This window comes from Bactrocera neohumeralis, unplaced genomic scaffold, assembly GCF_024586455.1.
Source record: "Bactrocera neohumeralis isolate Rockhampton unplaced genomic scaffold, APGP_CSIRO_Bneo_wtdbg2-racon-allhic-juicebox.fasta_v2 cluster11, whole genome shotgun sequence".
NCBI lineage: Eukaryota > Metazoa > Arthropoda > Insecta > Diptera > Tephritidae > Bactrocera > Bactrocera neohumeralis.
The window spans coordinates 24,616,752-24,642,803 of record NW_026089624.1 but is presented as its reverse complement, the minus strand read 5'-3'; the positions used below and the strand labels follow the sequence as shown (position 1 = coordinate 24,642,803).

At 38.9% G+C, this 26,052-nt stretch overlaps 1 protein-coding gene across 1 annotated transcript in view; it reads right to left on the bottom strand.

Moving 5' to 3' along the window:
* The window catches only part of LOC126766117 (RNA-binding protein MEX3B), a 110,741-nt gene extending 86,180 nt beyond the window's left edge, over positions 1 to 24,561 (bottom strand). Inside the window, exon 1 of the mRNA XM_050483953.1 lies at positions 23,959 to 24,561. Coding sequence (XP_050339910.1) covers positions 23,959 to 24,508 — 550 coding nt within the window. The 5' untranslated portion in view covers positions 24,509 to 24,561. The remainder of the gene's footprint in view (positions 1 to 23,958) is intronic.
* Between the last annotated feature and the right edge of the window lie 1,491 nt (positions 24,562 to 26,052).

The window sequence follows — 26,052 nt, the reverse complement described above, 5'->3', positions numbered from 1 at the left end:
ATCCAACGCAAGATTGCTCTTGCCAACAGGTGTTACTTCGGACTGAGTAGGCAATTGAAAAGTAAAGTCCTCTCTCGACGAACAAAAGCTAAACTTTATAAGTCGCTCATAATTCTCGTCCTGCTATATGGTGCAGAGGCTTGGACGATGACAGCAACCGATGAGTCGACGTTACGAGTTTTCGAGAGAAAGGTTCTGCGAAAGATTTATGGTCCTTTGCGCATTGGCCACGGCGAATATCGCATTCGATGGAACGATGAGCTGTACGAGATATACGATGACATTGACATAGTTCAGCGAATTAAAAGACAGCGGCTATGCTGGCTAGGTCATGTTGTCCGGATGGACGAAAACACTCCTGGTCTGAAAGTCTTCGACGCAGTACCCGCCGGGTGAGCAGAGGAAGAGGAAGACCTCCACTCCGTTGGAAGGACCAAGTGGAGAAGGACCTGGCTTCGCTTGGAATATCCAATTGGCGCCACATAGCGAAAAGACGAAACGACTGGCGCGCTGTTGTTAACTCGGCTATAATCGCGTAAGCGGTGTCTACGCCAATTAAGAAGAGGAAAGAAGGAGATAGAGGACAGCAGAATGAGATATGTTTCTAAACTTCGGGTACATCCAAACCCATTGGCTAATGCCTTGGCAAATTCCTGCAATCACACACGTTTAACAAGAAATGATCTACCAACCCACTAGAGAGCAATGTTTTACCAAAAAAGCTCACCCACATTATTTAGCTTCTTTAGTTTTAAATAGATTTAAGATTTGAATACTTCTTGTTAGGCTTTACTAAGCAGATCCAAATACATGAAAACGTATGACGTAACAACATTTTCACAAATATCTTACCACTTGAAATAAATAATACGTAAAATATGTAACGGTCTCTGCATAGTACTACATCATAGATAGTTACACATTCATATGCTTCTTGTTATAGTGTATAACAGAGCAGAAGAAAAGCAGAAAAAGGCGGCTCATGCCCTATGTCTAAACGGCTAAAACACAAGTATTATTACGCCAAAGAAAACAGATGATCGTTGGCGATAAAATATTGCATTGTTCTGACCAATGCTTCAAAATCAATGCATTCATTTAATTTTTAAGTAAAAAAATGTTCAAATGAATCGTACATGAATATTGAAGGCATGCCTATGATTTGTTCCTACGTTAGGACCTGTTGCAGTCCTAAAGGAATACCTGTACAAATTTTCACGTTTCATTTTTATATCTATATATATGTATAAAAGAAAGTGACGTTAGTTACTACGCTTATAACTGGAGAACGCCTGGACCGATTTCGGTTATTACCACCAATTCGGACAGGTCTCCGCCCAAACAAGGAAATACTTAAATTCCGGAAAATTTTCCGAAAAAAAAAATTATGAAGAAAATAAATTTTCAAATGCGATTTTAAAAAGGAAATAAAAACGAACATGATTTTAAATGCTGGCGCATAACTCAAAAACGCCTGGACCAATTTTGCCAATTCTTTTTTTAAAATGTTCGTTGAGGCTCAAGGATGGTTTTTATGGCGAAAAAAATCGAATAATTGCCAGAAAACCCCTAAAAAAGAGCACTTTCCTTTTTCCCATACAAACAAATGAATGCTGTTAGCAACGCTAATGCTCGAGAACAGCTGAACCAATCTTGATGAAATTTTCAGAGGTTGTTCGCTGTGGATCGAGCAAAGTTTATAAATAAAAAAACCGTATGCTTTTCGTGAGGAAAAGTCGGAAAGTTGGACAATTCCAAAAAAATAACTTTTTTTCATACAAAAATTTTTTTTCAACTTTTTCCTTTTGTTTTTCAATTGTCAAATTTGTCGTTTGCTTTCTTTATTCCGGTTATTCAAAAAAAAAATTATTGAAATTTATTCCGTGAAAACGTTATGTGTGTTTCACACAAAGTGCTCAATTACAGATTGAAATTTGTTACTATGCCACAAAGAGGTCGCGTTCGTTTTGGCATCAACATAAGTATGTATATTGACAGCCCATAGCACATGACCGAGTATTCCCAGGATGCGATGACATACGAATGAAATTATGGATCGCGGGCAAACAGCAAGCGATCGTCACGATGTCAGAGGACAACTTTTCCAACAACAGTTGCGATGTTTTGTAATCTTTATCTTAAAGCAACGTATATGTGGTACCTGTCCCCAGGGCAGTGTTTTAGGCCCAACACTATACATCATATATACAGCAGATCTTCCAACAGCTAATAATGTATTAACTTAAACTTTTGCGGATGACACAGCTATAGTGAGCCATAACAAATGCCACATTTTAGCATCACGAATATTAGCGAAGCATTTAAGTTCTGTCGAAGAGTGGCTAGCGAACTGGCGTATAAACGTGAATGAACAGAAGTGTAAGCATATTACATTTTCGCTAAGACCAAAGATGTGCCCGGCAGTAAAAATAAACAATATATTAGTACCCCAAGCGAACGAAGTAACATATCTTGGTATTCACCTAGATAGAAGGCTCACGTGAAGAAAACACATCTCTAGTAAAATAACATGTATGAAGATTAGAGCTGCAAATTTAAATTGGCTTTTAAATAAAAACTCAAAACTTAGCCTAGACAACAAAGTGCTTTTGTATAATGCGGTCATAAAGCCGATTTGGATGTATGGCATTCAACTGTGGGGTACGACCTGTGCAACCAATATTGATATATTACAAAGTTTTCAATCAAAAATGCTTAGAACAATCACGTGTTCACCATGGTACATGCGTAACGAAAATATCCATAAAGACCTTGGTATCCCTATGATAAAGAAAGAAGTAGAAGACAGCAGAATTAAATATATATCTAAACTCCGAGATCACCCAAACCCTCTGGCTAATGCTTTGGTACATTCCTGCGATCAAACACGACTTAAAAGAAGAGATATGCCTGCGTACTAAGGAGCAACGTATCACCAAAACAGCTCAATCACTTGCTTGAGCATGTCTAGTTTTTAATTAGATTTAAGATTTTATAACTTATTGTTAGGCTTTAAGAAAAAGCAGATTCAATAAATAAAATAATTTTGAAACAAAAAAAAAATGTGGTACCTGTTAGATGCTGGATGTACTCTGTTGAGTGGCAAAAGAGAGGTTTACCGCACGCACATATTCTTCTTTGGATGGTGGATGGTGGTTACACCAAATCAAATTGATTAAATCAATTCTACGGAAATTCCTGATCCAGAGATAGAAGCAGAATTATACGAAACCAATATGGTTCATGTACCTTACGGACATCACAATACCACTTCGGTTTGTATGTCTGACAATAAATGTACGAAACACTATCCAGGTGCTTTTCTTTCGGAAACACAAACTAAAAATGATGGATATCCAATGTATCAGCGTCGCTCACCAGATGACAATGGCAGAACATTTAGCATTCAATTTAGAGGCGTGAATATCGAAGTTAACAACACGTCGAAGTCGACAACATATGGGTCGTACCTTATTCGCCACTGTTGTCTAATTCACATTCAAAAGTCATGTCAATGTTGCGTATTGCAGTTTGGTGTAATCGATAACATACGTGTGTAAATACGTCACAAAAGGAAGCAACATGGCGGTTACTGATCTTGAACGATACGGTCGATACGTGAACTGCAATAAAGCGCTTTGTATGATATTTACTTTTGCGATTCATGAACGTTTTCCGACTGTTGTGCGTCTCGCAGTTAATTTGGAGAATGACCAAATAGTCTATTTGAACACAGAGAATACAGTACAGACAGAGAAAACACCCCCAGCAACAAAATTAACATTTACGAGTTTTTTCTCAACTTTCGTCAGTGAACTGTTTGCGAGAACTTGCTTTATTCGGAAATATCTTGATATTATACATACAATTACATTTACAATTGCTGGAAGATGATAATCACTGGAATGAAGTTCGCACACTCTCAATTATGGAATACGAACAAAAATGCCGAAGACATTTTACATCGTATTCGCTAAGAATTGGAAATGCTAAATTCCGGTTGATACTTCCGGTGGTTTGATATCAATTCCATCTTCCCTTTACCAATTCACCAAAGATGAACTCATCACGAATATTCGGACATTGGACAAATTATCGAAACTACAATTCCTTAAGTGCACGCGCTATGTTAGCTGCCAAAAATACCGATGTTGTTGACTTAAACTGGAAGATTCAAAGTCAAATTCCGGGAGATTTGCGCTCATACAAATTGATCGATCGTGGAATTTCTAAATTCTTTGAATAGGCTTGGTATGCCACCGCATCATTTGCGTCTCAAAGTTGGATCTGTCGTTATTATGTTCCACAATCTTCAGGCGCCGAAACTGTGTATTGGAACCTGACTGATTGTGACGCAGCTATCGAATACAAAGGGGCAGAATGCTTGATTCTACGAATTCCTCTGAGTTTTAACGATTTGCCATTTCAGTGCAAACGTATTCAGTTTTCAGTGAAAATTGCATTTGAGACACAAGGATAGTCGCATAGTGTATGCGTATACATTTGGAAATGCTATGTTTTTCACTCGGCCAGATATACCATCTTTTCTATAGTACACCGGAACAGAAACCAAAAAATGTTGTTTATCAAGCTGCGATACATTGAAAAAAAAGTGAAATGATAAATTCAACTTTTTCATTTCTAAACACATAATTTCACGCAGGACAACGACTGCGGGGTCAGCTAGTATAAGATAAAATAAGTGTATTATCTATCTTGGCGGTTATTTGGATTTTATTTATTATCGGCTTATTAAGGCTAGCGATTCCACATCTCTTTGTAATATTAGACTATTTTTTTGAAGTGAGATTTTATGCGTTTTACAACTGATTCCAATAAAATACCAACATGAGGAGCGATTGTGGTAGGGGCGAATTTCCGATTAATACCTTGACCCTGCCGAAGTAGCATTCTTTATTGGGTACTACATTTATTTTAATACTCTTGCAAAACATCTTGCTACACAGTATAATAGTTTTCTTCACATAACGGTTGTTTGTATCACCTAAAGCTAATCGGGATAGATATAGGGTTGTAAATATTTAAATCATGAGGATGATGAGTCGAGTTGAAACTCGAATGGTATGCGTGTAATGACGGGTTCGTGGATGGGCGTAACGGGACCACTGCCACGCCCACAAAAGCATTAAATTAATATATAACACTATAATTTGGCACAGGGGATCGTAGTAACAAGGGGTGCCTGTAGGCAAATAATTTTGAACAAGTTTGAATAGGTTTAATGTACATAGGTCCTAAAGCTCTAAAGCTACAACAACCAAATTCGTTTATCGCAAATACGCATAAGATCTTCTACCGACATTGTGAAATGATGAATCGCCGCTCACTCCCCATTTAACGATAAATCAATAACTATATACGTCAGTTACGTCAAGTTTTACCTTCTAGATGGTATGAGAGGGCTTTAAAAGAGCCGCGGTTAAAACTGGATGACGACCGTGGCACCGCCCAATTTCAGGTGAGATCACATATCTCGGGATCCTCTCGACCGATTCCAACCAAATATGGTACGTGACATTACTCGCACATTCATATGTATGTAACAGATGAAAATTGGTCAATTTTAAATTCCATCTCATTCCTTCCTTTCAAGCGTACAAATCAAGAATCAATTGAGAAAATTGGGTGAAAACTTGGCCTACTAGTAGTTTTATTGAATTACGACACGTTTATTTGTTATAAAATTAATAAATTTTGTAGTCTTTTTCTATCCATTTCAAAAGATGTATTTTTAACATTAAATTTAGCATATCAAAATATTTGCTTAAAATGGGCATAATTTATATCAAAAAAGTTTACGTACACTTATTATTATTTATATAAATCAAAAGTAATTGCAATAGTTTCAGCGGTTTTTGGCCTACATTTTGTTGCTAATATTGTCCCTAGACATCGATGTATGCTCCCCACTCAATTTCTAGTATTATTCCCGAATATTTTGACCCACTAAATCCATGATCCAGCTTTTTGGCCTTATTTTGATGAAATTCGATGTTTTCGAAATGTTTCGGAAATTTTCAACTTGTTTGCTGTGGCCAGCCGTATGTACACTCAGTCCTTTTTTGCTTGGTCTTAAACTTGCAGCAGAATTGGAAAATTATTCTGTAGCAAATGATACTGATGCCGAACGTGCACGAATTTTTCAAAAAGAATTGAGTCTCTGCATGTTAAGATATAAAGAACTACATCGGAATTTATTGGGTCCAAAAAGAAGCATTCAAACAAAAATTAACTGAATTTATGGTGCAAACTCAGTCGGAGATGCTAAGTCAATCAGAACATAAATCCATAGTTCTTATTTTTTTTACAGTTAATTCAATAATTAACGTCAATAAGCATGGGTTTGTTTCTGGTCGCTCCACTGTGCCAAATTTAGGGGTTTTTAGCGATTATTGCATGTCTGCCTTCTCTGCTGAATTTCAAGTAGATTGTGTTTACACAGATTTTTCTAAAGCCTTTGGTAAAGTTTCACGCAATATTCTAATTAAAAAATTATTATCTTTAGGTTTTCACTGTCTCCTTGCAGTGGATTAAGTCATATTTGCGTAATAGACGTTGTGTTGTTATTGTCATAGTGTCATCCGATCTGAAAGGATCTTCGAGAATGCCACAAGGAAGCGTTTTAGGTCCTTTTCTGTTTATCAATGATATTTCCGGTTGATCTTGAAAGATCTTGCGGTAATCTTTGACAATAGATTTTCTTTCATTAAGCACATCAATTACATCACTTCTAAATAATTCTCTGAGCTTGGCCTTGTCCGTCGAAAAGCTTCTTTTGTTCGTTCTATCTTGGAGTATGCAATATTCATTTGAAGATCATATCGCCTATCGTCAATTAATAGAATTGAACGCGTTTAAAAGATTTTTCTTAAATTTGCCCTCCACTCCTTGCATTTTTTTGATCTCATACCATCATATGCATCGCGTTTATTGCTATTACATCTTAAACCACTTGAAAATCGACGTTCGGTTCTCTGCCTCTCATTTGTCTTCAATGTAATTAATGGAGGTGTTGACTATCCCTGTTAATTTCAATACTCCTCAGCGTTGTTTCAAATCTATCCTCCATTTTATTGTAAATTTGCAGATAATCGGTCCCAAAAATCACATCAAAATAGTCATAGTACGCCTGTCTTTCTGAAATACATTTTTTTTTACGATGAATGAAATTATTCTACAGAAGTTCCATTAAATTTTTGGAATCGAATTTCAGGTGTCGAAACATTCAGAGCGATGAAAAAGGTCTTCGGTAATATATGTTTGTCGAGAACAAGTGGGTCGACAACGCGTTGATGACGAACCATGTCCAGGACGGCTATCAACATCAACTGATGATCAACGCGTTAATAAAATAAAGGAATTGGTGCTCGAGAATCGACCATTACAGTCAGAGATCTTACTTGCATCGTTGGAATATTAAAATAATCAATGAAAACCATTTTGAAAAATAATTTGGTCATAAAAAAAGTGAAAGCACGATCGATCTCACTCAAAAAAGTGTCGCGTTAACGTCTGTGAAACAATGCTTTCCGACTGTATGACAGTCCATGACAATCTGTGCCAAATGAATAAAACTTGTTTTCTGAAGTACATATATAAAGCGCATTCGGCGATTTTTACGATGAGTAAAATTATTAAACAAAGAAGATCCATCGGTGGTAATTGTTTGTCGCAAGCAAGTGTTTTTGGATGGTATAAATTATTCAAAGAGGATCGAGAACCCGTTGACGACGATCAACACGTCAATAAAATAAAGGAATTGGTGCTCGAGAATCAACGATTACAGTCAGAGATCTTACTGGCATCGTCAATGTGTTGGTCAATGCATGAGTTATATCTGTATACTTAAATAAAAATAGCGTGTCACGTTGTTTGTCCGCGATGGGCTCCTAAACTACTGAACCACTGTGTCCAGTTCGAACCAACTTAGAAGATAGGACCGTAAAAACAATTAATAAATAAAAAAAATACAGTGAAAGCTCTATTAAATGGACGCTCTATTAAGCGGATAACTCCTTCAACTATGCACATTGTCGATATTTTTTAAGTACATTTTTTGTATGAACACATTCAAAATTAAACCCCGAGTACAATAAATATTATTTTCACTGTATTGAATAGTTTATTATACGAATACTAAAGCAAAGCGTGGCCGGATCTAGTATACATATCTTTTCGTATTTCTAATCAAACTTAAACTTATTTTTTTTTTATAATAATAACTAAATAAACAAACCGATCACATTTACCATTTTTGCGCTAGAGACATTATTCCATTAGGGTAAATCGAAATTTGGAAATTTCCAGAACGGAAGCGAGCTAACCATTGTTGTGCTACACGAACTGATACAGCATCGTCTCCGTCGTCTTCACAAATTTTATTGGTGGCTGCATTCTTCCCTTTTCTATACAAACATTTCCAAATATAGCGAATTTTTTCATTATTTTCACTAATTTTTGAACAGCTTTAGCTTTTTTTCTGTAAACTTCACAAATTTCATTGGTGGCTTGCGTGGCAATCTTCCCTTTTTTATACAAAAATTTCAAAATATAGCGAATTTCTTCATTGTTTTCACTAATTTTTGAACAGCAGTAACTTTTTTTCAACTTCCCCGAATTTAATTTTTTTTGGTTAAATGAAGCTTAACCAACACTATATTGTATGACGTAATGTGATTGGTAGCACTGGAGATATACGACTGCAACGACATCTTTTGACAAAATACGAAAAGACTACCTATATAAATATATAAAATACTTAATCTTTTCTAAATATCTAATTGCTTGAATTCCGACACTGCGATTGACGTTGTGAACATTAATGTACATATTTCCCTGGCGACCCGAACTTAGCCCTTCTATACTTGCTATTCATTATTAGGCGACTAGGGCTCGGGGGAGCGATAAGCGATTTCTTTCTTATGTTGCGCCTAGGCGATTGTGGCCAAGTATCGGGAGATTATATTATCGTTTACATTTCTTGTGAACTGTGACCGCTTTTCTAAGTGAAGAAATCAGGACTTTCGCTTGTATCAACATTGGCAAAAACCATCCTACGGCATAAAAATTAGAGTAATGAGGCAGATTTTACTAGAATTTAGAACAATTCCTACTGTTGTGGGTAATAGTATTATATTTAGTATATCGTTGTCTATGGTTTGAGTTATCTTTGCGCAAAATAGTGCCTCTGTTGGCAATTTTTAGAATTTTCAGTTTTGGGAATTCTATTTCGCTGTTAGAAAAGTTTTAATTTGCTTCCACGGGGAGCTAGACTTGTCGAAAAAATATCGATACATCAATATATCGATATAATTTTTTCAATGTATCGATATTTTTAGCGATATTTATCGAGGTATCGATATAATATTACAAGTATTGACAAGGTATAAAAATCGATATTTTTATGATCAAAAAATTCTAAATCCTTTTTTATACTAACATTTTTTAATTTTTTTTTATGGTCGACTCGATTTCCTGCTTTTTAATTTAGTACTAAAGTTGGCTTTTAAGTTGCCAACTTTGTCTGTCAAGTGTAAATGTCATTTCAGTGTCAGTGTCAGTGTCTGTCATTCAATTCAACTGTCGTCTGTCAGTGTCAGTCTGTTATCCGTCCCGCGTATTATAACCTCAACGTGAGCGCGAGCGTATTTCTGCTTTTTCTGATTGTAGTTCTCAAACAATGTAACTGAGTAATTCAATCAACACAATTCACGTACTATGTAAACGAAATAATTCGAGCATTTCAGTCATGTTTAGTGTTGTATGGAAGTTTTTCAAAAAAAAAAAAAAAAATAGACGTTTCATGTAATGTGTGTGGAAAAACATATAAAAAACCAGTGGCAATACGACGAATTTATCTACACAACTTAAAAATAAAAAATAAAAACGCAAGGTCAAGTGAAGTGAATATTACACCAAGAACCAGTTCACCCGTTTCGTTTACTAATTCAACTAGTACCATTACAAATAAACCTGCTGAGATAGAAAATAACCTCATGGAATTGTCTGAATCTGCGATTTACGATGATATTGGTGTAAGTATTTTATTTGTGCAAGTTTGTGGCTTTAGAATCTAAATATTTGTTCTTGTTCATAACCAATAACCAGTCAACTAATAATGTGTAATTACATTTTTGTGTTTTCATTTAACCTTAATACTATTAATGACGACAAGTATAATGAAATATATACAAAACGTTAAATATTTTTTTTCAGACTGGATCCTCCAAAGATAGTCAGAGTAAAGACTTGTGGAAACTCATAGATATGTTTGAAAGAAGTTCAAGCTATGAAGGTATTTTTTATTGATATCAGATTACTGTATTGGTTACATTTTAGTTCATAAGGCTCATAAAACAAGCCAAATAAATCAAGCTTTGGTGTCCATGATTTTCAAAGACAACGTGCCTCTATCTTGTGTGGAAAAATCAGAATTGAAAAGATTGATGAGTGTCATTTGTCGACGCTATAAGGTTCCATCACGAACAGTGAAGAAATTTTTGGAAGATGGAAAAAAAAATCATACGAGATCTGATAATATTGCTTACCCCATTTAAGCAAGCTACTGAAGAAATTAGCGGCATTGCAAACTTACTTCAGAAAGGCCTTGAACAAGTAAAACCTTTCACCGAATTTGGTATTGCTGTTCAGAAGAATTTGCTAAACTTAGTTATTGCCAAACTACATAGAACCACTAGAGCGACATTTACATCTGGCCAAAGCAACAATTTTAGACCCACGCTTTAAGCGCATTCATTTTAGTTAAGCGCTAGCTGTTTCCACTACAATAACCGTACTTTCAAAAGAAATACATTTAGAACATAGACGTAGAGGACAACTTTCGCCTGAACTCAGACCCACTCCCACTACCATAATTCCAAATTCAGAAAATTCTTCGCCGTCGTTGTGGTCCGGACATGAAAAAATTATGATAGATATTGCTGCAGCTTCAGCAAACTCTTTACTTTCAACTTCAACCAGTGATGGTATGCCCAGCGAACTAAAGCAATATGTAGATCAGTCTATAATACCCAGAAAAGAGAATCCTACAAAATTCTGGTTTGATTGTCGTTATTTTACCCCACTCCTTTCCGACATAGCTCTAAAGTATTTGATATCGCTTGCGTTCTCGGTTTCCTCAGAGAGAGTGGCATCTGCTGTGAATCTCGCAGTACCCAATAGCAGAAGTCGGCTTACAGCCGAGCACGTAAATCCAAGAGGTTTTCTTATGTCTGTATCAGATAAATATTGGTTTCATTAATAAATAATTAATATTTTAATTGTTGTTCTTGATTTATTAAAAATGGTGTCTATTGATTAGTATTTATCTAGTAATGTAAGATGATTAAAGTAGATTAGGCCAAATATTTTTTTTTTCATATCATACCGATATATCCATATTTTTAAATAAAAATATCAATATCGATATATTCAAAAATTACCGATACAATATTTATCGATACTTTATTTTATTGCCGACATCACTACGGGGAGCATCCTTTCGTGATGAATATATTCACAGAATGAGATCCCAGCAGTCTGTCGGAATATTTTATGGCGATAGAAGCGACAAACTGTTAGAAACAGTGGATAGTAATTTAGCAAGTTCTTAACTCATTTCTTTTTGAATTTTGTACAGGTTTATTAAGTCGTTACTTTTTTATCGCCCCAAATTCTTTCATTTTCGTATCTAGCTTTTAGAGCTTTCGAAGCAAATCTAAAATTGTCCTCAATTAATACGAACTGTTTTACTATGACGCCTGCTTGTCTCTTGATTCTGTAATTATTGTAGCTTTACTCTCGAATGAGGAGCTTTAATTCATCGGATTATAACTTTTGTATCTTCATATTAGTCTAAGAAGTTTTCTAGGTTGATTGGACTTACTGGTTTCTATTATGGCGTCATGAGCCGCTTAGAGACGAGTCCAAATAGTGTCGAGGTTTTTCTTTTTAGTTTCTAACACCATTCTGAGTTTTCTTGAATATGTGAAGAGAAAAATCTAGGACAGTATTTTATTAAACTGTTACTTTCTGAAATAAATGTGTAAGCGATGGCAACTCTGTTGCCCATCAAGTGTCAAATAAAATAAAGCAAGTGGCAGCAACCAAAGACACAGTCAACGAGCAACCGTCAGCGAGTGAGCAACATAAACGAAATATTTGAGAACACCCAGTAAAGTTGAATAAGTGTAACATTTTTCTTATATTCACAATAAAGTTTTAGTGTTTGACTGTGCACACGAGTTCGGTGTTTCTCTACAGTTCAGAAGTGGGATGATAAACCCATACACGTCTACAAAAATAGTAAGTATATGTATGTGCGTTGGTGAAGGGCTATAGGCACCGGCAGATATATATACACGATACGTAAAAACGATACGATGGTGAAGATCAGTGATCTGAAGGTGGAACAACTGAAGAGGTTGCTACGGGAAAGGCAATTAGCGACGACTGGCACGCGAGACCAGTTGTTGCAACGTCTTAGCGCATATGAGGAGTCCGACGAGGTGGACATCCAAGAGATCAACGTTACGGAGGAGTCATCCGAGATGTCAATGGTGGCACAACTGCAGCAGGAGATGAAGCAGTTACGCGAGATGATGGCGCAGCTGCTACAAGCGCAAAACAACGGGACTGGTACAGTTAGCATGAAAGAGGTACAAACGGTACAAAACGCAAATAGCAACGATAGCGCAGTCGCAGTCAACGGCGGCGCAGGCGTTCAGAGTCACGCCACTGACGCTATTTCAACGAACGACGACAGCACGGTGGCAACTAACAACAACGTTACAACACGCATTCAAAGCAACGGTGATATTTCTGCGAACTGGAATATTTCAACGAACGGGAATATGCGACACGCGTCAGTTAAAGAAATTGCAAATACCCTGCCGGAATTTGATCCAACGAATAACGCAAGCATTACGGTAGAGCAATTTATTGATAGAGTCGATCGAGTAGTGGAAGCATATAGATGGGACGAGAAATTTTTATTGTTAGCTATTTACACACGTTTAAAAGGAGTTGCACGTATGTGGTTGGATGCATCACCCACATTACACACAACTTGGGAAAATTTTGCTGATGCGTTACGACACGAATTTGGTTCAGATCGAGACGAGGCAGAAATTCATTTCGTGATGGCCAATGCAACGAGGAAGCCAAAAGAAATCGTAAAAGAATATTGTTTTCGAGTGGCGGCACTAGGTATACGTTACAAACTGAGTGAGGCAGCCATTATACGTTATGCAAGAGCTGGGTTAAAACATAGAGAACTCCAACAAAGCATTGCAGCAATGAAGTTTACAACAATGAAGCAGATGAGAGACGCCATCGAGGACTATTTCATTAATCGCGGAGGGCTAAGTGAGCCACAAGTACATCAACCAAGTAAGCGAGACAACAATAACGAAAAATATGCTGAGTCAACGAAACAAAATGGTGAATTTAAAGCACAATTGAAATGCTACAATTGCAACGTACCTGGACATTTCGCCAACAAATGTCCATTGCCGCAGAAACGACATCGCTGTACAACGTGTAACAAAGTTCATCCAAACGGAGGAAATTGTGAGAAGACGACAGTAACGTTACGACGACTTGGTGCAATCAACCTTGACGAATGTTTCAAGAAGTTAGTTTACATAAAAGCGCAACCGTATATCGCATTCATCGACACGGGCAGCCAATGCAGCATCATTCGTAGGTCAGTAGCCAAGCGCATCGACGATAAAGCCGTAAAATGCTGCTTACAAGTAAAAGGCATTTGCGGAGGGGTGCGTACGTTCACGGAGGCTATTACCATAGACATAACCATCGACATCACCATCGACGGAATCAACATCGAGACGCAAGCCTACATCGCTGATGACGAGTTACTAGAACAAGACGTTTTAATAGGTCAAGATGTTATCATCAATGCAAACACTACGCTGAAAATTGAAAATGGTCGCACAATATTCGGAAGCAGACGAGCAGTACAGACAACGGTACTAACTGAGAGCAATTTTTCCAAATTAATGTCCAATTTCAGCAATGAAGCAGAACGAAATAAGATACAAAGTCTTCTGGCAAGCTATGCCGATGTTTTCTTCAGTGGGCTGAAAGATATTGGCAAAACTGACGTAGTTCAAGCTAGCATCGAACTTGAGAGCAATCGCACCATATTTCAAGCGCCTTATCGTATCCCAGAACCGAAGCGTGATATTGTCAACAGGATGGTTGAGGAGTTGCTTGAGCGTGATATTATCACGAAATCGACATCCGAATACGCAAGTCCCGTGGTCTTAGTCAAAAAGCAGACTGGAACTGATCGGTAATGTATCGATTATCGACGAATTAATAAGGTAACAAAGAAAGAAAATTTTCCAGTCCCGAATATTGAAGAACGGCTACACGAAGCGAAACGTTTCCGATACTTTTCGTCACTCGATTTGAATAGTGGGTACTATCAGATCAAAATGGCACCCGATAGTAGGAAATACACCGCTTTTATCACGACGGACGGTCTATATGAGTTCAAACGCATGCCGTTTGGTTTAAAGAATGCACCAGCTGTGTTTAATAGACTCATGGCAGAAATCCAAAGACGGGTGGAGACGGGCGACATGCTGCATTATATGGATGACATCCTAATCGGCAGCAATTCTTTCGACGAAATGTATACAAAGCTTTCTCGTATGCTCCAAGTACTACGTACCTGCGGACTCACATTGAACGTCAACAAATGTGAGTTGTTTACGCAAACAATAACGTTTTTGGGACATCAGCTAACTCCTGAAGGCATGAGTCCGGGCAACGTCAAAACCAACGCTATCGTAAATTTTCCACAGCCGAGAAATGTCACTGAAGTACGAAAATTCTTAGGTCTCAGTGGCTACTTCCGAAAATTCGTCGCTGGTTATTCCATTATTTCTGAAAAGAAGATCAAAGTTATTACCGATTGCAACGCTTTACGAACAACGATGGAAAAGCGAGAGCTTATACCACGCATTGCCCGATGGTGGTTGAGAATCCAAGAATTCGACATTGAACTTCAACATCGACCAGGAGCTCGTATGGCCCATGTCGATGCGTTGAGCCGTGCACCTTATGAAGATGCACACGAAATAGATGCCGCTGATCTCAAAATTTCCAAGATGATTATCGACCAGGCAGATTGGTTGTTTAGTGTTCAGCTACAAGACGAGAAAATAAGAAACATCGTTAACGAAATACAGAATGAGGTGAAGCCAGAATATCCCGACTACGTTGTTGAACTGGGACGCCTATATCGAAAACACGACAACAAACTACTATGGGTTGTTCCAAAGCAATTAAGGTTCCAAATACTGCACGAATGCCACGATAAGGCAGGTCATATGAGCGTTGACAAAACAATGAAACGAATTCTCAATCTCTTCTGGTTTCCTCGAATGCGCAATTACGTAAAGAGCTACATCAACTCATGTGTGGGTTGTGCTTTAAATAAAACCCCTGGCGGACGACGTGAGGGTCGATATCACTACGACAACGTTAAGCCAATACCGTTCACGACAATACACATTGATCATTTGGGTCCGTTCCCAAAAAGTTCAAAACGCAACGAGCATGTGTTGGTGATTGTAGATTCATTTACCAAATTCACAATCCTACGAGCAGTCAAGAGTACCGCAACAAGCCATGTAATTCCGGTATTGCTTGAGATCACGAGCTATCTAGGAATGCCTGAACGTATCATATCCGACCGAGGAACGGCCTTCACTTCAAAAGCGTTCCAAAAGTTTTGCGATGAAAACAACGTCAAACATATTCTCAACGCAGTGCGGACGCCACGCGCTAACGGACACGCTGAACGAGCAAACCGCGTCATCCTATCCATGCTACTACCTTCTACTGATGACGAAAGACGATGGGACGACAAATTACGTCAAATATAATGGAGCATTAATACCATCCCGAATAAAACCACAGGTTGTACACCATTCCGACTACTTTATGGGTACGTGCCTCGAGACATCCTGCAGAATCAACTTATCCAGGCACTTCAAGACGATGATGTTGACCTGATAAGCGACACCGACCTACAGCAACTACGAGTCGACACAGCTCAACGAATAAACGACGTAAGAGCACAAGCCAAGAAGCTATATGACGCAAAGCATAATCAACCGAAGACGTACAACGAAGGTGATCTCGTATTGACTACAAACGAACCAATAAGCTCCGGTACATCACGTAAACTAGAACCACGATTCAGAGGACCATTCATCATCACCAAAGTCCTGCCAAATGATCGTTATGTAATTGAAGACTTACCTCATGCCGAGCGAACGCAACGTCACTACAAAGCCGTATTTGCATCAGATCAACTTAAAACTTGGTGCATGTTACCACCAGATGATCCAGACGACATAGACAACGAAGATGAGAGCACCATGGGCGAGGGCGCCACATTGGGTCAGGAAAGCCGACTGTAAGCGATGGCAACTCTGTTGCCCATCAAGTGTCAAATAAAATAAAGCAAGTGGCAGCAACCAAAGACACAGTCAACGAGCAACCGTCAGCGAGTGAGCAACATAAACGAAATATTTGAGAACACCCAGTAAAGTTGAATAAGTGTAACATTTTTCTTATATTCACAATAAAGTTTTGTATTATTATATATAAGTGTTTGACTGTGCACACGAGTTCGGTGTTTCTCTACAAATGTATCAATCTGATTTAATCGTGTAGCTCTATCAGGTGTATTTTACTTTTGTTATCCTTCATCATACTGTAGATTCCAATATATGTCAAAAAAGTTAAAATTTTATTGATAAAAAATATCACCCGCTGAAAATTGCCCGAGTGTGCGGACTGGTAATATATACCACAGTATCACGACGTAGGCAGGGACAAGCTGGCGACAGGCTGAATCAAGGTGTCAAGCGACCCGTAGTGAGGATCAACCAGGCTAGAGGCCCTTAAATAGCCCACTCTCAAAGGAAGCTTACAGATACCTGACGCTCTCCATAAAATAGCCTTAGTTGCGTAGCGAGGGCTACGCGCAAGCGGACACATTTTCGCCTACTCTCGCGGGTCCAAAATATGAGCCAAACCAATAAATTTTAAATTTAAAGGAGTCCGGATCTCTTGTAAAAAAAATCCGGAATGAGCTGTTGAGCAGATGATAGCAACATTTAAAACGAGCTCAAAAACAGCCAACCAGCCAACAGAAACTTTGTCTAGACGCAAAGGCTAGCACTAGCTAGGGAGTTTAAACCAAGGCTGGATCAAGGAAATTAACAGCACCAGTGGCAGATGGTACCAAATCCTGTAGCCAAAGTTTGGCTGCAAACAGGTGCAGAATACGCTAAAAGTGATTCTGCAAGTAGTGCGTCTGCCGGAGAATGTCCAAGTTTTAAGACCGAAAACCCAGCGAAGGCTAGGTATGCGGAGAAGCGACGTGCTGCCTAACTGCTGAAAAATGTGAAGATGCAACCGCTAACCAAGAAGAAGCTAACGAAGGAGCTACAATGCTAGATTGACTGTGTGAAAGTGAAGCCCGCCAAATCATTTGCTGATGTGGCCCGAAACTGCATTATGATTGGCATGATGGATGAGGAAGATACCGAAAGAGTAATCCCCAGGCCCCATGGAAAGCAAGCTGAGCTGATTAATGTGGTGTTGGAGGTGATATTAAGCAATTTAGTTCCGCCACCGCCATACACAAATTCTGGGAGGTAGCAAGGTCAATTCAAGATGATAGTTTCTGAAAGTTGGCGATATTTTTCCCTAAGCCGAGCTAGTAGCGGTAGATAAGAAGGACTAAGGGGTCGGATATGGATTCCGGCTACACCACCTCAGCCAGATGAGATAATGCAGCTCATCTGAGCCTGGAAGTCGAATCTACCGACTGGTGGATAGAGCTTTGTCATGGCCTTCAAAGACCCCACAACGATATCTAGTGAGGAGACAAAACGAGCTACAACGCAGACAGTTGATTGATTAATATGAGGAATGCACCGCGACCTTTTGTCTATTGTGCGCAGACAGTTGCTGTAGTTGATACAAGAATCCATAAAACCTCTGACGAAAAGTCGCGGAGAGATTAACCATAGGATCACAAAGGTGAAGCTCATGACCTACAAGTCGGATGCCAATGCAGTATTCCACTTGACATTGGATCATCACTACATTGAATGCATAATTGAAAAGAATATAGACAGTACTAAAAAATTTCCAAATTCATAGGAAAACGAACTGCCAGTTACACATGCAAGAACTGAAAATAATGTATGAATCCGTCATTCTAACCAGAGAACAAAGAGGATCTGGACATCCTCGTTAAACAGTTCACTCTTTCCGACAAGCACTAGAAGTGGCTTGTCAAATAACACGTAAAAGCATCAGGCCCCCATGTTGGCCTGCCGTGCATAAGAAATCACAAAAAGATTGCAGAAGTACTATCCCAAGAAAACGAGTGGGATAACTATTAAAACCTCTTAAGGTCATATAAAAATAAGTAATAAAAGCAAGACAAAATTTGTTGAAATATCTTTGTAAAGATAACGAGAATACTGCGGTGCCGAGACAAAGAGGCAATCTTCCGAGTGGCACACGCGGGCGTGAAGACGCCAAAGTGAAAACGATGCCGTTTTTGACATCAAAGGCATCGTCCATCATGAATTTGTTTCTCCTGGACAAACTGTCAACGCCAAGTTTTGGGTCCCACAATTTCGATTTCGGAGAATGCTTTTCGTGACGCCTTCAATGCTTGGAAATCATGCTGGCAGTGCTGCATCGATGCAGAAAGAGGATTGGTTCAAAAATTTTTTTTAAATCGTATGTGCTTATACAAATATGTTGGTTTGTTACGAAATGAATTTCCTTTAGAGAAATTTTTTTTTATTGTTTTTTAAAAAAAATAATTTAATTTTTATAAATTCGTATACGTTTTACCGCCATTTAATAATTTTCGAAGTTGACTCTTGTGTGCAACAATCATTAATACAATAAAGTGGACATAACGGGTGATCCAATTTGAATGATTTTGACAGACGTCGCGTGAGTTGTGTTAAGCTGTTATGTTATTTTTGTTCAGTATTGTTTGCCATTTTATCGTGGAAAGATTTAGGACTGAACAACGTTTACAAATCGTTCAACTTTATTAGGAAAGTTCACATTCTGTGAAAAATGTGTTTCGCGCATCGTTCATTATTGGATAATATTCGAGCGAATAGACCGCGTCCAGCAAGTAGTGAAGTAAATACAGCATCCGTATCTGAGAGTGAACACGCGGCGCCGTTCGCAGTTAGTCGCACTAACGTATGGAATGACTTGGAGTATTTTCCGTCGAGATCTTAAATTCAAAGCGCACAAAATACAGCTTGTGCAACAACTGAAGCCGCTGGACCTTCCCAACCATCGGTCCATATTTCTTAAAAAATTATGCCGGTGAGAATGTAACCGTTATCGTGCCATGGTAACCGACTATTTGATGCTTAAAACAAGAAAAAACGTTAACTTCGGTTGCACCGAAGATAAATACCCTTCACAGGTGCATTTCTGTTAGTAACTATGTGTTCAGTTTGTATGGAAGCTATATGCTATAGTTAACCGATGTGATCAATTTCTTCGGAGATTACATTGTTGCCCTAGAAAATAGTATATACCAAATTTCGTGAATATATCTTGTCAAATGTGAAAGTTGTCCATACAAGAACTTGATTCCGATCGTTCAGTTTGTATGGCAGCTATATGCTATAGTTAACGGATCTGATCAATTTCTTCGGAGATTACATTGTTGCACCAGAAAATAATATATACCAAATTTCGTGAATATATTTTTACAAATGTGAAAGTGGTCCACACAAGAACTTGATTCCGATCGTTCAGTTTGTATGGCAGCTACATATATGCTATAGTTAACGGATCTGATCAATTTCTTCGGAGATTACATTGTTGCCCTAGAAAATAATATATACCAAATTTCGTGAATATATCTTGTCAAATGTGAAAGTTGTCCATACAAGAACTTGATTCCGATCGTTCAATTCGTATCGCAGCTATATGCTATAGTTAACCGATCTGATCAATTTCTTCGGAGATTACATTGTTGCCTTAGAAAATAATATATACACATACTTAGAAAATAATATAGACACTTTAGTTATGAAGGATACACAAAATTTAAGTCTTATTCACAATTGTGACGAAAGATACTTTATATTACAAACTAGCCATATGATAAATTTTGCAAAGTGTAAAATAAAATATAATCAAGAAAATTTTAGTAATAATAAAACTAAATGTATTGATAAATTTATACATCCTATTAAATGTTGAGGATAGAGTCATGTGTAGAAATTTACGCAAGTGAGGAATGATTTCTGATCGCCATTCACTTGCGAGTGGCCAGAAACGATTCTTTTACATATGGCTCAAGCAGCTCACGACTTCCGGTCTTTGACCAAGTATCCTCTGGGTAGCCTAAGAACATCCGTTTGAAGGCGAGCTAAGTGAGACCTCCACAGGGTTGTGCGCTGGTTGTGCCACGTAAAAAACAGTACGATGAAAACTAAACCACAGTCTCGGATGAGAGACCCCCTTTTGATGACGACCATGGCAAACGAAATAAGAACTACGATTTGAGGGCATGCACCCGGAGTGTCCGGTTCCTTAATTGGGAAGGTGCCGCTACTCAGTTGGTCGTTAAAGGGAAGGCTGACATCACCGCCATCCAAGAAATGCGGTGAATAGGACAAGGACTGAGGCAAGTAGGTCCTTGTAGCATTTACTAGAGTGGTCATATAAAGGAGCGCAAATGTGTGGAATTCGTGTTGGGAAAGAGACTTCGTCGCCGAGTACTATCATTCACCCTGGTGGATGAACGTCTAGCCACAATCCGCATCAAAGCGAAGTTCTTCGACATTTTACTAATTTGTGTCCACGCCCCGACGGACGAGAAGGACGATGTGACCAAAGATGCCTTCTATGAGCGCTTGGAGCGCATCTATGAGAGCTGCCCCCTCCACGACATCAAAATTGTGCTTGGCGAATTTAACGCCAGGGTGGGCAAAGAAGGTATCTTTGGCGCAACAGTCTGTAAATTCAGCCTCCACGACGAAACATCCCCAAATGGATCGAGGCTGATCGACTACGCCGGGGCCCGAAATATGGTTATCGGTAGTACTAGATTCAGGCTAGATTCAAGGATAATCGACACACTCCACCTTTCCGTCGATTTCAAAGCTGCTTTCGACATCACGAAAAGGTATCCCCGCAAAAATAATACGGCTGTGTAAACTGACGTTGAGCAACAGGAAAAGCTCTGTCAGGATCGGGAAGGACCTCTCCGAGCCGTTCGAAATATCTCCTGTCATCAAAAAAACAGTCGTCACACTCGCGACTTAGCTCTCACGTCACTGTTGACAGTCATAACTTTGAAGTTGTAGATAATTTCGTCTATTTAGGAACCAGAATAAACACCACCAACAATGTCAGCCTGCTTCATCCCGGCTGGAAGAATAGCGGAAATCCGCCCCAATTTCCCAGGCGAAGCAGCCTTTTTAGCTAATGAGCGCAACACCTTACGCCATGCCGATCCCGGGGATCCCCGAATAAGGAATCTCAATTTGGAGATTGAGCGATTGGAAAACCAGCATAAGCGGACGAAATGGATAGAGCACCTGAAGACCTGCAACCTCTCCACCGGTGTGAGTAAGCTTTGGGCTACTGTCAAGGCTTTGTCTAGCCCGAAGAAACATGATGACCGAATTGAAGTTCAATTCAATGGTCATGCCTCTTCGGACCCGAAGAAGTGCGCGAGCTATTTTAGCCGGCAATTCACAATTGACACTTGAGGTTTTGCTACTCCCGACCTTCACTCACTTCCTGAGCCTAGTCAACCACCAGCATGTATTCTGAAAAGTGCACAGCACCACTACAGCATTTACGAGAAAGATCCTCGTGGCGTTGCACTTGTCAAAAGCTTTTGACACTGTCAGTCACACAACGCTGCTGCAGGATATCGAAAAAACTACGCCCCCTCCAGGACTGAAGAGGTGGACCATGAACTACCTGAACCGTCGACCATCGTCCGTACTATTTCGAGGAGAAACGTCTTAACTGAGAGGAGTTAAACTGGGAGTTCCGCAGGGTGGTGACCTCTCCCCGCTACTGTTTAACTTCTACATCTCGAAACTCCCACAGCCACCAGAGGGAGTTTCCATAACCTGGTACGCTGACGATTGCACGATATTGACGTAGGGCAATGAAATCGATGGCATGTGTTCAAAAGTAAACAGCTATCTCTCAGACCTTTCTCGTTTCTTCTCTGCACGGAACCTAATACTTTCCCCCACCAAATCCAGAGCGACCATTACGAATTGGACGAAGGAGTATTGACTTGAGGTTAATATCGCAGTCAATGGCGTCAAGATTCCGACTGTCAATAATTCTAAGATTTTAGGTGTAACATTTGATAGTCTATGCTCCTTCACTCCTCATACGACCGCGATTATCCTCAAGTCGCTAGCCGGCAGCACATGCGAAAAAGACAAAAAAAAACGTTGGCAACTTACAAAGCAATCGACCGGCCGGTCCTCAATTACGCCGCACCTATATGATCGCCTGGATGCAGTGGTATGCAGGAAACTTCAGACCTGCCAGAACACTGCACTCCGGACCACGACAGGATGCCTCTTCATGTGTCCCATCGAACATCTACATAGTGAGAAGCTTATGCTCCCAGTTAAGGAGCATAATGAACTCCTCTCCAATCTGTTCCTGCTAGGATGTTTTCGCAGAAATCACCCCTGCAGCCACCTGCTTGGAGCGGAACCGCCTCCTAGGAACATCAAGAGGTCTTTCCTCAATTACGTCGACGACATTGGACAGTACGCCGACCGGACTTCGGACGCAACTCACTTCCGACAGGTACTGACCGCCATTCACAGGAGCTATCAACACCTTCACCGACTTCCTGCCAGTGAATGGCTTTCTTGGAGTCAAGCCGCCACCCATTGCAGACGAAGAGTTCGAGTTGACCTTGCGCAGCTTCGTTCTGGATACTGTAGCAAGTTAAACTCCTACTTGTTCAGAATAGATCCCGACATATCTAACATATGTCCTGCATGCAATGAGTCTCCGCATAACGCTGGCCACCTCTTTGCATGCCCCGTCAACCCCACTCATTTAACACCCCTTTCCCTTTGGTCCAACCCCGTCGAAACAGCACGTTTTTTGGACCTCCCACTAAATGACGTCGACGACAACCTATCCTAACAGGGACTGATAACCATTAGAACAACAACAACTAGTACCTAATATAATAGAAATATTTCGAAGAGTAAACAGGTGTAAAAATTAGCAAAACATTAACTTCGGTTATACCGAAGCTATAAGACTTCACAAATAAAAAAAAAATTTACATACTAGAACTTGTTTTTGATTGTTTAGTTTAATTGGCAGTTGTATGCCATAGTGGTCCGATATCAGCGGACCCGAGACTTTTTGGGGAGGACGTGTTCAAATTTCCGATCGATATCTCAAAACCTGTGGGACTAGTTCAGGTATATACAGACAGACATGACTAAACCGATCGTCACGCTAATCATGTATATGTATTTATTTTAAAGGGTCTCTGACGCTTCGTTCTGGGTGTCACAAACATCGTGGCAAACTTAATACGAGTATCAGGTTATAATTGGGTAATAAAATATAATTTTGTTCAGCGCTTACATGAAGTTTTCGCGTGTTGCTCTAAGAAAAAATACTATGTTAGTTGAATTGTTTAATATTAGTGAAACAGTGGAAAAAAATATGGTCGAAGAAATTAAACGATGATATCAATTAAAGTTGGATCGAAAACATTGCTTATTAAAAATAACCGTATTTAGAACACATCCGATAACTTACAATATATATGATTACTTCTCTAAAAATATTTGCATGCATCCCATTAAATTGACATACCTTGACGTCCTACTATTTCGGCAACGTGTTCGGAGCTGGGCACTGGCACACATTCGGTCATATTTTGGGATCTCTTAGAACGATCTTCTATTGTAGGTGGTAATAGTAGTGTTGGCATCGAAATATTATTAAATGATGTACTACTATTTCTACTTGTTAAACCATTTATATTAATTTGACTAAAACCTTTGGCGGCAACTGCAGAAACAGTAGGCTGAATACTTTTATTTGTATCAATATCAACTTTTCGATTCAGCTGTTCATGTTGTGAGTTTGCAATTATTTGTTGGTGTGCTAGTTCGTATTGATTAATTGCATTATTGGATTTTTTACGGTTATTAAAAGAACTTAACAATGGTCGTTCCGTGGCCGATTCATTTACACTACCGACTGATAATTCCCAAGCTAGTTGTAATGTTCGCTGATCTCCATCTGCATCATGTTGTTGTAACCGTTCTACTGAAACTAGGCTATTGAAGGCTAGCTGAGAAGATGCTCTAGATGGCGCAGATAGTATATTAATATTTGTAGGTACGGGCGCGGGCATCATAGTTGTTGTTGAAGATATAGATGTGGCTTTTATGGACAACAGGTTTGAGGAGCAAACATACTATGAGCGTCAAAAGTGAGTCAACACCTGTGGAAAGTTTCTTTTTCGTATAATTACAAGCTCAAATTAAAAAACACATCAATTCTAATTATACAAGCATAAAGGTTTATTCAATATTAAAAGAACAAGAGCAAAAAAACAACAACAAATAAACGGTGTGATTTTCTAAACACACTTAAACCAAAACATGTCATATTTTACGCGTCAAAAGTGAGTCAACACTTTTGTTTAAAATTAAAATAAAAGAATAAATGTATATTTTTATGCAAATTAGTATTTGGTTTGGCCTCCTTTAGCCTTAATTACTTCTTCTAGTCTTCGTGGCATCGACTCTATCAGCTTTTTTGTGTACTCCACTGGTATTTTTCTCCACTCCTCCAGCAATACGGCTTTAAGGGACTCTTTACTCGAGATGTTTTTGTTTTTTCGTATTTGCCGGTCCAGATAGTCCCATATATGCTCAATTGGGTTTAGGTCTGGGGATTGAGGGGGATGGTCCAGCTGTTTTGGTGTTCGATATAGTAGCCATTCCTTCGCCAAGCGTGAGGTATGCTTGGGGTCATTGTCTTGTTGGAAGATCCAATAACTAGGCAAGTCCAATTTAACAACGCTTGGAGCAACATTGCTTTTTAATACCTCCAAGTAACCTCGCGCATTCATTGTGGATTCAATAAAAGCAAGTTCACCAACTCCGGAAGCTGCAAAACATCCCCAGACCATTACCGAGCCTCCACCATGTTTTACCGTAGTTTGCAGATTTGGTTCATTGTATTCTGCATTCCTTTTTCGCCAGACTTTTCTGTGCTTTTCTGAACCAAAAATCTCAAATTTACTTTCGTCAGTAAAAAGGACAGAGCTCCAGAAAGAAAAATCTTTGTTTTTGTATTTGTGGGCATAATTTAATCGTTTGGCTTTGTTAACTTTTGAAATAAATGGCTTCTTTCGCGGTCGGCGACCATGAAACCCATTTTTATGCAAAATTCTTCTAATTGTGCTGGCACTTACGGTCTTTTCGGATTCCGTTGTGATGTCTTTCGCAATCTCTACTGCACTACTACCAGGTTTCTGTTTAACTGTAGAGATTATTTGCCTTACTTCCCTTTCATTCAGCCGTTTTGGTCGGCCTGATCGGTTAAAATTTTCTAATTGCTTATGGTTATTAAATTTATCCACAATTTTTTTTATAGATGTGGGATGTCTTCCAACAATTTTAGAAATTTGTCGCAAAGATTTCCCATTTTTCTTTAAATCAATAATGATTTTCCTGGTTTCCAAGGATATTTCGGTTCTCATGATTTTATGTATATTAATTTGTTTACCTCACTGACTGTTTCACTTTAAATAACAACTACGAATGAAGAAGGAAAATGCCGAATTTACTTTGCCAACCAATGCGCATGCAAAAACTTCTTGAAATATAACGGTATCTCCAAGCAATGAATTTTAAACAGAAATGTTGACTCACTTTTGACGCGTAAAATATG